The 15,470-nt window shown below is 36.1% G+C and overlaps 2 protein-coding genes and 1 long non-coding RNA gene across 3 annotated transcripts; 1 reads left to right on the top strand and 2 right to left on the bottom strand.

The window, feature by feature from the left end:
• On the bottom strand, positions 1-2,051 carry LOC110644097 (uncharacterized). Its single transcript, XR_009145515.1, has 2 exons — positions 1,243-2,051; positions 1-619 (listed from the first exon to the last, which is right to left on the bottom strand). It is a non-coding gene; the product is annotated as an uncharacterized LOC110644097 (long non-coding RNA).
• Positions 2,052-3,281: 1,230 nt separating this feature from the next.
• Positions 3,282-5,496, top strand: LOC110644095 (uncharacterized). The gene is made up of 3 exons (XM_021796719.2): positions 3,282-3,685; positions 5,061-5,197; positions 5,313-5,496. Exons 1-2 carry the CDS (start codon positions 3,282-3,284, stop codon positions 5,164-5,166), a joined length of 510 nt encoding a protein of 169 aa, XP_021652411.1. The 3' UTR covers positions 5,167-5,197; positions 5,313-5,496.
• Positions 5,497-7,670: 2,174 nt separating this feature from the next.
• Positions 7,671-14,502, bottom strand: LOC110644088 (ABC transporter C family member 10). Its single transcript, XM_021796711.2, has 12 exons — positions 14,242-14,502; positions 11,554-13,652; positions 11,042-11,362; positions 10,870-10,956; positions 10,176-10,763; positions 9,917-10,081; positions 9,387-9,681; positions 9,006-9,220; positions 8,618-8,923; positions 8,423-8,486; positions 8,098-8,337; positions 7,671-7,982 (listed from the first exon to the last, which is right to left on the bottom strand). Exons 2-12 carry the CDS (start codon positions 13,612-13,614, stop codon positions 7,870-7,872), a joined length of 4,455 nt encoding a protein of 1,484 aa, XP_021652403.2. The 5' UTR covers positions 13,615-13,652; positions 14,242-14,502; the 3' UTR covers positions 7,671-7,869.
• Positions 14,503-15,470: the final 968 nt, after the last annotated feature.

Here is a 15,470-nt window from a genome sequence, read left to right as displayed (position 1 = left end):
TTTGTATATAATAATTTTATTTAAGATAATTTTTCAATAAAATATACTATAATATATTTACACCAAAACTCAGCACCCTACGCATGTTTGTTTAGATGGTTAAGAGCTGACTAACAACCATGTTCCTTGCCACTGCTGCCTCCCCAGCATGAACGTTTCTTTGCTGTCATTGGGGTCTCGCATACTGTGACATAGCTTACCCTTCTTTGCTCCTTTCTTTTTGACAGCTTCTGAAGAGGACCTGACTTCATTTTCATTGCCCTTGGACGCTTTGGTGCCGAAACTCTTTCCAAGTCTGGACCCAGCTAGTGAAAGATGCAAATCAACAAGCCCTTTGTCTTTGTTCCTAAGCTTCAATTAAATTACAAGCATGCTCCTCCCGGTTCATTCCTTGGGGGCTTTGATGCTCATTTCCCACCAATTGGAAGGTCTCATCTTCCGCAGAGACTAGATCATTGTTTCTACGGTTTCCATCCATTCATCTCCCTCGTAAATTCCTTTCCACGATTTTTTACTGTCCTCGCTATTCAATAAAGAATTTGAGGATTCATCCTCATCCTCATCCTCAAACAATAGCATATCCATTTTTGCATAAATTCTCTGAACCAAATGGCCAAGACTGACAATAACAGAAAATTCAGCATTCAAATGTATAATTCAGCTATGTTCACACATTTTCTTCTAAAGCAATAATGGTATGCTCACATATGAACTTCAATAAATAAATTGTAATACCACTAATATATTCAGAAATAATTTATAATGTCGGGCATTACTCTACACTGTTCATATAAAGAAGCAACCCTAAACATAGAGAATTAAATAGAAAAGATACAAAAAGCCTACCCCGCCTAAAATAGGATTAAGGCCTAACTGAGTTTATGCATGCAGCAGTCATCTTAGGTACTGTACCTGTGATGCATACAACTGCCACACCAACATGCTCTAAAACAAGAGATGAATGCATAACCAGGTATCCTGGATACAAAATTCCCAAGCCATAAAAGAATGTCCTCGAACAATGGTTTTCAGACAATGGTACAACATAACAGAACAGTATTTGCATAGAGAATAGTGAAATTGAAGGCATCAGAAATATCCATTTCAAACAGCTCCAATGATCAACAACAGCCCAGTGTCTTCTATATTTCAGAAAGGAAACTAAGAAATTCCAATTAGGTGCCCTATACACACAGTAGTTTCTGAGGAAAAAAAATGTGAATTTCATGTAGCTATGCGTACCTGTTTTTTTATGACCTTTCCCACATATTTATCAAGCCTCCAATCACCTAAAAAGCCTCCCTGCAGATGGCACTGAATGCCCTCTAAAAGCAAGCAAATTTACTTCACAAACATTTGTTTTGTGGACTCCCCAAAACTTGCTCCAACCTCTGATTGGAGTATCTCCATGCGAAACAAAATCTGCAATTCATATCTTGGGCTGATCAAGGAAAGTGCCATTGGCAATATGCCAACAATTTCTTCTTCTTCTCCTTGTACCATCTGCAACTTCAGCACACTTGTTTGAAGGTGAAGGCCCAGATTGGGAACCTATGAGAACAAAGGAGTGAGTCAAATTGAGATTTGCAAATCTCAGTGTCTGTCTCGATAACAAATTGACCTGAACCAGCTCCATCAAATTTATTTGTGATAGAATGATCTCTCATAATCGAGAGGAGAGCTAAAGAAACTATGAAAGGTTTCAGGATTCCTTTAAGTGAATTTTCATTGCCATTTAAAAGAGACACAAAAGCCCAATAATCTTCTCTATATAGAAAACTGAAAAGCATTTCCCAAATCAGTACAGATTTTTTTGGCACCAAGTTGCCCATTTCCATACCTAGGATTTAAAGAACCATGTCTTCAAAAATTTCAGTGCAACTTTCACTTTGACCATTCTCAGTATCCCGCGCAAGCTCACGAAAAAGAATGGGATCAGATAAGAAACCTTCAAATTTTGCACATTTATCATGTTTTTTAACTGCCTTAACATGTAGTTTCGTCATTCCACGGTGAAAATTTTCCCAAATCATATTCTCTTGTTCAAAACTATCAGTTTGTGGATCCATAAATTTTGGAGTAACTCCAGAAAAGCAGTTGAAATCAACCAATTCTATATCACAGCACTTACATTCCAAAGGCTGGCTTTCCACTCACGTCTAGTATCTCAAGGCTCAGTTGCGCATTGATGGACTTACAACTATCAACCAAAGTCACCAATCTCGGTGAAATCCCAATCCTTGGATAAATTAATCCAAAAGGAACGAGTGCAGAACCCAAAACAATAGACTCACTAGAACAAAACCCCCATACTAATCCCTAATTCCACTCTCAGAAAACCGAAATCCCAACTCAGGTTCATCAAAATGACCCTTACGGGCACCACATGCAGTCTCATGCTTCATATCAACCCAACTGAAATGAAAGCTTACCCGCAATTGAAGCACGGCTCACCGAATCCCACGCGTAATCATGAACAAGCTGACGCATCGACGCTGCAAGGTGCAAAGACCGAGGCGAGAGAGACGAAATTGAAGTTCTATCAATGGTAGAGAGAAGGGACGTGAGGGTCTGAGTGAGAGACTCGAGGCTGGAATTTGGATGGTTGAAGGAGAGAAACAAAGAAGGAATGGAAAGCTTAGAAGAGGAGAGGAGCCCAGAGAAGGAAGATAAAAGGGCTTAAAGGAGAAGAGAGAGGAGGAAAGTGGAGGGAAAGAGAGAAGGGTTTTAGCAGTGGCAAGGAGAGAGGTGAGGTATGGGTTTGCGCTTGGGTCACTGAGGTGGAGAAGTGGGTTTAGGTCTATGAAGAGAACTACACGTTGGGTTGTACTATAGTCTGTGATCGAGTCTATTAACGCCATTGCAAAGACACAGGAGCTGTGATTTGCAGAAGATCCTAGAGGCTGAATGAGAAGGAAGGGAAAGGCAAAGGGCGAGGAATAAAATACAAACACGATGTCGTTTAGATCAAATGTTCTGGAAGAGGGCGGGAATGCGAAATGATGTTGTGTTTTTTCGGCGGGTACGGTCAAAGGACTGTGATTTGACCATCTCCTTGACAACCAATACTGAATCGCCATATGTCAAACAAGATGGAAACAGCGTCTGCTTGCTCACACCGCAAAATTTCATCTCAACTCGAAGATGAAGATAATGAATGCTTGAAACCATCTCTGCTGCGAAAGTTGTAACCATACCAAAATCGTTCAATTACTCTTCCCCCAATTCACCAAGAACTAGAATTTAAATGAACCCATAAAACCCTAGCAAGGCCAATCAATATGTCGACTATTTCTACCTCTATATTTGCCTCTACCCATTTCTTATGTTCTACAAATTCCTCATCTTCTTCGAGATTCTCTCTTCTTCCCTCCTCATGTCCTTCCTCTTTTTCTAGATACCCTTCATGTTTCCACCATCTCTGCCACTTTCGAAGAAAAACCCTAACAGTAGTTTTCTCTAAATCCTCCGAGGCAGAGGAGGAATTGTCATCCGTTGAAGACGAGTGGCTCAAGAGACTTCCTGACAAGAAAAAGCCCTTGTACTCTCACAGTTTGCCTTGCATTGAGGCTTGGCTTAGGGATATAGGGTTTTACCAGACCAAGGACGACCGTGCCGTTTGGTTGATTGAACAGCCCGAGTGGCACGCCCAATTGTCTCTTGATATAACTGATCTGTATATAAGGTAATATATATATATATATATATATATATATATAGTTATTGTGGATCTCTTCTGTGGTTATGTTTATATTTGTTGAGTTCTTTGGTTATGGCAAAAGACTTCTCTTTTAATTTTGCTTTAGCAAACAACAAATATATGATACTTGTCGTTAAGTCATGTCTTGTGGTTTTGCAATAATTTGACTAGCAAATGCGCCCTGTTATGGAATTGAATGTTAGTGTTCTCATTCCTCATAGTTTTTTGCATTAATTTTATTCTGATATTTCTGGCTTTTTCATTCAATTGAGTAACTTGTAGCCATCCAATTTCCCTCTCCAAATCTCTTTTGCATGTCTTCTATTCACCTCTTATTGCAATGAAGTATCTCATGGGCTTCTGTCTTTGTGAATTACAAATGAGGAGTTTTATGCATATGTAGGCTGTAAAATACAATAATCTGAAATAATTTTAGGCTAGGATTAAAATGACGAGGTCATTTGGATGTTGACACTTTAGGGGCAATTTTGGATGAATAGTTGGTACTTGATACGATAAACACAACTAAATCAAATATGCACAAACAATTTAGATTCAAAAGTTTCAGGATAAGCAACAATAGAGTGCAAAATACATTAATGTAAAAGAAGAAAGGTGATAATATCCTGATAGCAACCTTTTATACTGTTCTGATAAGTGAAAAAGATCTCTCTTTATCCGGATGAAGAGTTTGACTGCATGGTGGATAGCTCTTGAACACTGGGGAAATATGATTGTATGGAGCAAAAAAAAAAAATTGTGTGTTCAGATCATGTAAATATGAGGTTCTTGACTCTCTGCAAACAACAAGACTGATGATAAGTGAAGGGATGGGATTAGCAATTGGTTTCAATTTGAGAGAAGTAGGAAATGGTGTTGATTGAGGCAATTCACAAAGTTAGCTGAGAAGGTGTGAATCTACCTGCAATACAAATGAGTTACACTCACACATCATTGCTGAAGTCATAGCGCTGAAGTTGTGGTCTCACATATTGGTAGTTAAGATTGATGACAAAATGGGATTGCTCACCTTATAAGCAAAATCTACTAAATGTAATTGGGCTTAATTGTAGAGGTGAAACATGTGAGAATTATTTGAGTTACCAATTACATGACTGACTGACTGACTGACTAAGAGCATGACTCTAAAAGCTAAGAATTAACCTAAGATTTACCAGATGAGCTCAAATGCATATAGACCTAAAACAAACTGAGATTCATGAGATTGGTTTGTTACACTTTCTCACTTTATTAGGTTTATGTAATGCTTGTTTGCAACTGGAGACAAACGGGAAACACCTCTTTGACCTCATCAATATTAACTAAATGTGGGCTGATGAGATTATATCTTGTGACGCAGGTACTTGAAGAGTGGACCAGGAAATCTTGAAAAAGATGTGGAGAGGAGATTCAGCTATGCATTAAGTCGGGAGGATATTGAAAATGCTATTCTTGGAGGACCTTAGAGAGAAGAGAACAATCATTCCTCCTGCCATTGTATGTTGTAGCTACTAATGGGAGTAATTTATCTCCAGGAGTTGCATTATTTATTATATATTCAAGTAGAATATTATTATTAACTCCTCCGATGAGCAATTCTTTATTTTTTCAGTTTGGAGCATTGGTAACATCAGTCGGGCCTTTGTTTTATAATTTTCTTTGGTTGTGATCTCCAACCTCTCCAACTCCTGTTGTCAGTCACTTGGAAGGCACCATACCTTTTGTTATTGGGATCTCATGTTAAAACATGGTCTTTTACGGAATTAGAATTAATACAAATGATTTTTTTTCTACTACATGCATCTAACAATCTTTGTACTTATGTATGGAACCTAGAATACGGACTTTAGTTCTTCATTTTTGGTATATAGTCTAGGGCTAAGTATTCGGTTTAAACCGAATCAAAATGAATCGAATCATCAAAATTGAATTAATTGAATTATTATGTTTTAGAAATCGAATCGAATTGAAATAAATGAAAAATCAAGTTGAACTGAATCGCTCTATTTTAGTTTAATTCGATTTGAACCGATCGATTTTTGAGTTTGGATACATTTTTTAATTTAGACTTGATTTTCAAGTTATTTAATCTTATTTTGACCTTGGTTTGAACTTAATAATTGTTAATCAATGAAATTAAACAATATATATATATATATATATAATTACACATAATTTATAAATTTTCTATAAAAAAGAAATTAATTTAAAAATCAATGAAGTAATTTGGTTCGGTTTAACTAATTATTTTCTTTCTAAAATCAAATCGAACTGAAATAACTAAAATTTTTGAAATGTAAAATTGAATCAAACTAAATTGAATTATCGAATTAAAACAATTAGATATTATTTATTTGGTTTAAACCGAATAATGTTTACCCTTAATATAGTCCACGATGGGGTGTTTGTTCCCCAAGGCTCTGTTTGAATAGGGGTGAGGGAAGGGTAAATAAAGGCAAGAACGGGTAAGTAATTATTATAACCCTGTTTGGAAAGGGGTGAGCTAATGAAGGGTAAGGGTAAGTAAGGGTAAGGTTTACCCTCCCTTGCCCCTCAAATCATAATTCTTCTCACACTGCAAGTTGGGGTGTAAGTAGGGGGAGGTAAGAGATGAAAATTATTTTATTTTTTATTTTCCTATTGTGTCTTTAATTTTTTATTAAAAATCTAATTATACCCATTAAAAATAAACCTAGTTTACCAATACAAACAAGTATTTTCTCTCTCAAGTGGCTGTATCTAATCTCTTCGCTCTCGTGAATTTTGAATTCTTACAAAAAAAAATATTAGTTTTATCTTTCTATTTAATTTTAGTTATTAAATCATTCGTGCTTTCAATAGTTTACTGCAATTATTATGCTCCAATTGTCAAATTTTTTTTTGCTAAATAATTCATTCTTTATTCAATCCTTTTTTGTATTACTTTATAGATATATAAGTTGAATGTTACTTTATAGATATATAAGTTGAATGTTGAAATAGTACATGCCATGGTCTGACATAAAAAGACGATCGAAAATGTAAATTATAGGTCATTAAACTAAAAATAAAAGGCCTTAATTTTCTAAATAATTCATTATTTATTCAATCATTATTTGTATTATTTTATAGATATCTAAGTTAAATGTTGAAATAGTACATGCTATGGTCTGACGTAAAAAGACAATAAAAAATGTAAATTATAGGTCACTAAACTAAAAATAAAAGGCCTTAATTTACATATTAAAAAAAATGAAGAATAAATTTTATTTAATAGGAAAATATATTTTTATAATTTTAATAATTATTTCCTTTTCTTTCAGCATCCACTCCAGTAAAGAACCCAGAAATGAGAATATCTTTCCAGTGATATAATACTATTGTCCTCGGTAGAGATGATAATGGTTCAGCTTGTTTTGCTCAAATGCCCCAATAGCTATAGATAGCAGTATCCTGCTCGACTTGGTTAGTACAACTTGCAGGGCATATGTTCATCTTCAAGAATTTTCGCTGCTAGTTTTTCATTGGCGGATTTTACTGCTAAAATGCTTTGGCAAATGGAATATCTTGACCAGCAGAATCAGTTTTACAAATGCCATTGGCATCAATCTTTAAAGCCCTATAAACACCACTTCCATTCTCGATCTCCATGTTTACGCCCTTTGTAGGCACTACATTCTTCCTGGAAAAGACTTCTAAAAGCAATATTGATCGACACTTCTCATCCCAAAGCGGTGGAAAAGAAAAATGGTGATATGGGGATATATTTCCTTCAAGGTCAAGCTTATTTTTCTTGCAGTTGTGTTGCTGTAGTTTTCTTTACCATTTGCTGGTCTGAGAAGATTGTACATCTTAACACTGTTTCTTGAAGCCTAGACCAATAAAAGGCAAATCTGCTTTCTCTCAGTACAGGGCTTTCCTTCCTGCACTTTGGAAAGATTTTGGAATATGAAATTGGCTGTGAACAATTGCAACCAATAATTTCCTTACAGGACACAACAATAAATGATTTGATTAATTTCCTTATAGAAATAAATATTGATGATTAAATACAGCTACACTCTGGTTAGGAACTTCTGTTCCTTCTTGAATATTTTGCCTACAACCCTAATACCATACATCCCACTACCCAGTTTGAACATTCTCCTCCCTTCCTCTTTGCTGCCTAGCCAGAGTTAAATGATTCAGCTTCAATGTGATTCTGCAGAGTGATAATGAGACCAGTATTCCTTTACAAGCTGCCCAAACAGTGAACTTTCTCTCTTCATTAACTTCATTGGCTCGTCATACTCTACTAGTTTTCCTGGAATGCAACAAAAACACATTATTAATACACTTCAAAATTTCTTCTCTCCATGAGCCATATGCGCATTCTCTATATAAGAGATGAAAGAATTGTAATCCATTTTAAAACTCACCATCACTGATGGCTAGAACCATGGTGCAATCCATCACGGTTGGTATCCTGTGAGCTACTGTGATCACAGTGCAATCTGCAAATTCAGTCCGAATAGTTTTTTGCAAGATCAAGTCGGTTGCATTGTCAATTGATGCAGTTGCTTCATCGAGCACCAATATTCGACTTCTCCTCAAAAGTGCACGCCCCAAGCAAAACAATTGTCTCTGCCCCATGCTCCAATTTGATCCATCTTCAACAACTGCGTAGCAGACACTCAAATCATTTGATAATGACTAAACTAAAGAATGGATACATATCGTGTAATTTAGCATTGGAAAACTCACCCAAGGAGTCCAGTCCCTGTTCTTTCTCCTGGACAGCTTCTCGAAGCTGGCACTTTCCAAGAACCTAGAAAATGTACATGAAATATTTTCATCAAGGAATTTTGTGAGCAGAGAGCAAAAACTTAAGCTACTGCTATATTGATAATTATTTCGCAAGTTAACAGCTAAAACATGTGAAAAAGAAATAGAACTTACCTCCCATATCTCCTGATCGCTATGTTGAGTCAAGGGGTCCAAATTGTATCTCACAGTTCCATTAAAAAGAGTAGGATCTTGAGGTATTATTCCAAATCGCGATCTGAGATCATGAAGGCCAATTTTTGAGATGTCAACGCCATCTACAATAATCTTTCCTCCTGCTGGCTCCACAAGACGAAATAGAGCTCCGATAAGAGTAGTCTTTCCACTGCCTGTACGGCCAACAATACCAATCTTGTGCCCTCCTACAAATGTGCAACTGATCCCTCGAAGAACTAGTGGTGCATCAGGCCTATATCTGATCTGTTTGAAGTCAAAATTTCTAAGTGCACTAAATGTGTCAATTGTAACATTAAGCATCAACTAGAAGAAAAAGAATTTTTACCTGCAAATCACAGATATCCACTCTACCTATTGCTGGCCAATTGGGTGGAGGACGGTTATCTTCTATCACCTCAGGTGCTTCACTTGGTACGTGCATGTATTGATTAAGCCTTTCAACAGAAATGATGTAATTCGCTATGGTGCATTGGTTTTGAATTGAAAAAACCAGGGACATGTTTAATGAAAGCCCATAAGAAAGTGCCATTCCAATAAATCCTGCGGTAATGAAAGTACTTGCTATAATCTACCAAATGCAAAAATAGTCTGAAAAATATATATTTTTTTTCATTTTCCAAATACATTTCGGCAATATTTAATAAAGCAATATATAGATGAGAAAGGTAAATTTCTAGCGGAGGGAAAAAATAGTTTGTATGCTTACCAGAGCTAAAAGTTCCAGGAGGAAGCAAGACCATGCAGAGTGCTGCAGAGGCAAGAACAGTCGCACTAACTGTTTCCAACCGTTGAATCAACCACTCATTTGCTGCAAAACTGTGGAAGAAAGGACTAGCATTTGTGTCGATGAGATCAAGATTCTTTGCAAAGAATCTCTCCTCCTCCTCAAAAGCCCTTATTGTCATAGCACCTGCTACAGATTCTGCTAAATGATTTGCCACCAAAGATTTGGTTGTACCATTGATCCTCATCAACTCTTTTGCAGAGGCAAAGTAATATCTCTGCACATAAATTCACTTGTCAGGATAATGCACATTTTGATAGCAAAATTCCTAGAAATTGCTCATTAAGGATTTTTTAACATTCCATTTGTTCATGCTGCCATATTAGCTCATGTCACCCAAAGTTACAGTTACTATTTATTTTGAAAATGGACAATTTGCATGGAAGATAATGAAATATTAATCTCTTGCAGTTTCAGAGTATTGCTGTATGAAATAACCTTGTAAAAATTACCTGTAAACGAATTGCCAGATAAAGCATTGGTATGGAGACAAACAGGACTTGCCAGGTAACAACAGCAAGTACTCCAAGACTGGCATAGGCATTTGTGGTAGCCCCCACCGCAAAGATTATACTGAATGGAACATCAAGATCAACGATACTCAGATCGGATGATACCTATAATAAATAACAAATGCATAGATACAGATATATTAGTTGCACATAATATCTCTTAAAGCAGTCAAAAGTTTTCTAACTGAGGTGTTTTTACCCGACTAAGTATCCTTCCGAGTGGTGTGGAGTCATAAAAAGACATAGGTGCACGAAAAAGGGAATTCAGTAGCTGTGAAAATAGAGACTTGGATGATTCAAGACCCAAAATGACTGTAGCAAGAGATCTACCCAGCAAAAACAATGTTGAAGCAACTCCAATAATCAAGTAGACCGCAATCAACCATAATGGACTGACATTAGGCTTGTCAACATTAGCTGCCATCCAAGAATTCTGTGATATCTGTCCAATCACAAACGTAAGGTGACCAAGAGCTGCAAGGGAGAAGTACAAGTATCCTTTGTTCTGATTCAGATACTGAACATAAGGCTTCAGCCCTGTATCCCCCACTTCTCTCTCTTCTTGTTTGATCAATTGATCTCCTTTAGATACTTTCAGTTGCTTCTCCACATATGTCTTCTTGATCTCCATAGTAGATGAACCCCTTTTCTGAGGGGTAGCAATTTCAGTAAGCCTTTCAGAACCAGCTGTCTCTTTGTGAGCATTTACAAGGTCCTGAAATTCTTGGCTCGAGGCCAACAACTGATGATAAGGAGCTGCTTGCACGATTTCACCATCTGACATCAACTGTCAACAAAAAGAAATTTACTGTTTTAAATAAAGTTATTCATTAACAACATTTTCGTCATATGACTAAAACTTTAGTCCAGTGCCTTAATCAAAAAATACCAACCAAAACAGAATCAAATGCTGGCAGAAAATCAACTTGATGTGTCACAAGTAGGACAGTCTTCCTTGAAAGTGCTCCCATAACATATTCCTGCCAAGATTTAAGTTAGCTCTCGTACAAGGTTAACAAACTAAGAAGTGAAGAAAATTGTTCACTGTTAGGAAATTGTGATTACATTAAATAAGCTTGTAGCAGTGTGTGCATCAACAGCACTGAATGGATCATCCAAGAGATATATATCAGCATCCTGATAGAGAGCACGAGCAAGTTGAATTCGCTGCTTTTGACCACCACTCAGATTCACTCCTCTTTCCCCTATTTCTGTATGATCACCATATGGAAGCAACTCAAGATCCTTTACCAATGAACATCTCTCAAGTGTGTCTTGGTATCGTTGGCTATCCAAGGCAGAGCCAAATAAAATGTTCTCTTGTATTGTCCCAGTCTGAATCCAAGCTGTTTGAGAAACATAGGCAATCCTCCCACTAACCTGAATCTGTACGTCATGAACATCGGAATAAGATCATTAATCAGTAAAGAACTGTCATTTTAGCTCAACAAAGAGGTGCATTCAGAAAAAATATACGCTTTATAAAGCACAAAATACTAACGATTGGAAGAATATAGCAATATACGTTGAGTTATATTTGGTAATACAGGAGAAAGGAAAAGGCCAGTAATGCTTACAGTTCCCTGAGTTACTGGAACTTCTCCAAGAATTGCTGCTAAAAGTGTTGATTTGCCTGAGCCAACTTCTCCACACACAGCCACCTTTTCACCAGGTCTAATCCCCAGATTTACATATCTGAGTGTGGGCTTTGCTGACTTCTCTTCCCATGAAAAATTGGCTCCCTTAATAGAAATGGCATGGTTCTCCATTGTTCGTTTTTGCTTTTGCCTTTGCCGAACATTTCCACTCTGCAATTCTGGTGCCTCAAGAAATTTAACAATACGTGAAAAGGCTACATTTGCTTGAATGACCACTCCAATAACATCAGGAATTGATCTAATAGGATCTTGAACAAGCCGTAAAGTTGCCACAAAAGTGAAAACATTATTAGCATGTAGAGGAATTTTGAGGAAATAGCAAGCACCAAAGGTAGCAGCAGAGACCAAAACTGGGGAGGACCAAAAGAGAAACCCATTATAAGCTTTTCGCAATTGAACTGCTGACAACCATTTATACTCCACTTTCCTTAGATTTTCTATAACATTCTTGAAATGGGTTTCCCAGGCATATAATTTCAACACCTTCATGTTAACAAGAGACTCGGTACAAGCCCTCAATCTCTCATCTTGTGCCACCATAAGCTTAGACTGAAATTTATGCTGTAACTTAGCAAGTGGAGTGTTGCATAGGACAGTGATTATAATAACCACTAAGGCTGCAATTGTTGCTAGCCCTACTGCATTGAAGAGAATGACAAGAGAAAAGCAGAGTTGGAGGCTTGTAGTCCATGTCTGATGAAACCAAAAGGGGAACTCACCAATTCTATAAGCATCTACGGTAACATAGTTCATTATCTCGCCACCAGAGTGCATCAATCTACCAGCATTCGACAACCTTAACTGCTTCTTATAGACTGCAGCTGTGAGCAAAGACCTTACTTTCAAACCAATAAGCCTGGACCTAAAATACCACTGCCTTTGTGATAAGGACTCCAAGTTCTTTGAAATGAAAAGTGTTAATGCCAATATATAGCCTTCGTATTTAAAACTTGCTTTGCCTTCGGCAACCAAAATGAAGGCATTAAGAAGCAAAGGACCTGCTGACAAAGTAATTATCTTTAGCAAAGCAAAGAACCCAGAGATTAGAATCTCTTTCCAGTGGCATAATATGATTGTCCACAAGAGTGAGGGTTGAGAGAATGGTTCAGCTTGTTTTTGCTTGTTCAATTGCTCCAGGAACAGCAAATAACAGCTTTCTGCTCGATCTGTTTCGCGCAACTTGGGTATATCCTCATCCACAAGAGTTTTCTCTCTACCCTTTTTCATCAGCGGATTCAACCACCAAAATGACATGCTACTGAAGAAACTTGCTTTAGCAAACAGAGTAACTGGGACAACAAAATCAGTTTTACTAATGCCACTAGCCTCATCACCAGTTAAAGGAGCATAAAAGCCAGGTTCACTTTCATCAGTTTCTTCCTCCTTACAGCCCTTGTAAACACAGAACAGCAATAATATTGCTCCTGGAAAGGACAGAACATCTAAAGCTCCCTTGATTGATATTCCTTTGCCTAAAATGGCAGCACACAGGGATAAAGCACATACAATTCCAGCAAACAAGAATGCAAGAACAGATAGTAGCCGCGATGGCGTCCTCGGAAGATGTTTCCCTCGAAGGCTTATGGTTAAACCCACAGAAATCCATGTGATCCCCTGAAACAACACTAGTAACCATCCGTTCAAGGGTAAGGCAGTATAGGTTTTCCTCAACTTCTCTTCTAAAATCCATATGCTCAAACACAAGTACACCAACCCAAGACACCCATTGAAGATGGCAGAGCCAATCTGCAAACGTGAAAATGCTCGAAATCTAGGTAGGATTTGACAAGTTTTGGAGGATAATGATTTTTGTATCAAGTTAAATAAGAGCATGAAAAGAAGCAAGAAATCGAGACAAATGATGAAGATGTGGTTGACACAAGATGGTTGGCTTAAAAACACAAAAAAAGAACCATCTGGCTTTCCACCACTCTCTGAACTTCCAGATTCACCACAAAACATCTTCCATAAGTTCTTCATAATTTTTTTTTCCCTCTATCTTTGCTGCTCATCAAAATCTGAACAAGACAAAACAATTGTTCATAATACAAGAAAGCTCATCCATTACTCTCAAAAGCATCGAACAGACAATTTATCTCAACCTCTGAGAGGTGACCACAAAATACAGCAAAAAAATCCCAGAAAACTGATTGGAAGCATCACAAAGATGACGATAATAATAACAATTGGCACGGGCTAAAGCAAGAAAAAAGATCAATTAAAAAAGTTTGATGATACATATCAAAAAAAGAATAAAAAGGAATAAACCTATCAAAAAAACAAAAAACTAATAAAATGAAAGGTATTAAAATTGCTTTTGAGAAAATATGTTAGAAGAACCTTCCCTGGAATCACAAGAAAGAAGAAAAAGTTGAAGAAAAGTAGACAAATGCAGTTGAAGCAAATAAAAGCTTTCGTGTATATGTAGCGACACGAAATTTGCAAACACAGATAACGAAAAAGTTGATATGAACTTGAAGGTTCATCAAATACCTTATCTGGCCAAAAGTCACTCAGAATGAAACTCAACAAGTAAAACAAATAATCAAGTACAACATATTATTTTAATTTTTAACCCCAAAACAAACGGAGTGAAAGATGACTAACCTGAAAAATGCACGAAACTCGAAATCTTCAGGAACCCAACACGTTGTTGCGGTAACCAATGACTGTCAACGCAAAGCTTGATTTGTATTTTGTTTTGTCATGTGTGAAAATGAATTAAAAGGGTCAATTTCGTTTCTTGATCATTAAAGTTTAGCAAGTTTCCATATTGTATGAGGCTGTGTTGAGACAGCGAAAGATCACGAATCGACGAGGGAGACGACGAAAGGAGAGGGAAAAGCCGAGAGAGAAGGGCAAGGAGGCAAGAAATCATATAAGAGACGTGGCGGGTGTATGGATCTCTTCTCTCTTGCATTGTATGTCGTCATGGCTCACGTATCCTCTCCAAGGTGCCGACGTGTGTTACCACTACATACGTGGATAAACTCTCCTCTACTGCAAAAAATATATAAAAATAATAATAAAAAAAAAATAAAAATAAAAAATAAACGGAGCACCTATTACATCATCGTAAGAATCAAAGTTCCACACTTCTACTTGTTCTTCCACTCTCGAGTGAAAATGATGGTCTGTTTTTTAATTCTCAATAGAATTTAAATTCAAAATTGCACGCTATATTTAAAATATTTTCAATTTTTTTTTATTATGAAAATTTATAAATCTTTACTTATGATACTTTATTATAAAACTTATTAATTATTATTTAATTATTAAATTTTTTATTAAACAAAATATGTATATAAAAAATTTCTAAAATATTTCAGCTGCATTATAATAGTAAATCTAATACTGATAAATTATTATTTACTCGATAAAATATAAAGAGCGTGGTTATATATATATATATATATATATATATATATATATATATATATATATAGGAGGAAAAAAGCATGTGTTTCGGAAATAGTAAATAATTTTTCATATATACATACCTTTTAGCGACTAATTTAATAACCATTCTTAAATTCTCAAAGTTCATTGAAATTCATATTTGAAAGAGTATCATAAAAATTTTATTATTAAATCCTTAATCAATTGTCAATCTGGCAATTGATCTTTTTACATCCCTTAAAAAGTAGGCTCAAATGTTTTTAAAAAAATATAAAATTTTATGAATTTTTTTAAATTATACTATTTTTTTCAATTTTGATATAATTTAAAATTTTAATATTAGTTGTGATCCGAATCCCAAATTAAGTAAAGTTAAAATTGATATAATGAAATTAATATAACGGTTAACGTAGTAAAAATTATTAATGTAATATGAA

Source organism: Hevea brasiliensis, chromosome 17 (assembly GCF_030052815.1).
Source record: "Hevea brasiliensis isolate MT/VB/25A 57/8 chromosome 17, ASM3005281v1, whole genome shotgun sequence".
NCBI classification, from domain to species: Eukaryota; Viridiplantae; Streptophyta; class Magnoliopsida; order Malpighiales; family Euphorbiaceae; genus Hevea; species Hevea brasiliensis.
The sequence above is the reverse complement of the archived record's forward strand: the minus strand, read 5'-3'. Positions and strand labels throughout refer to the sequence as shown.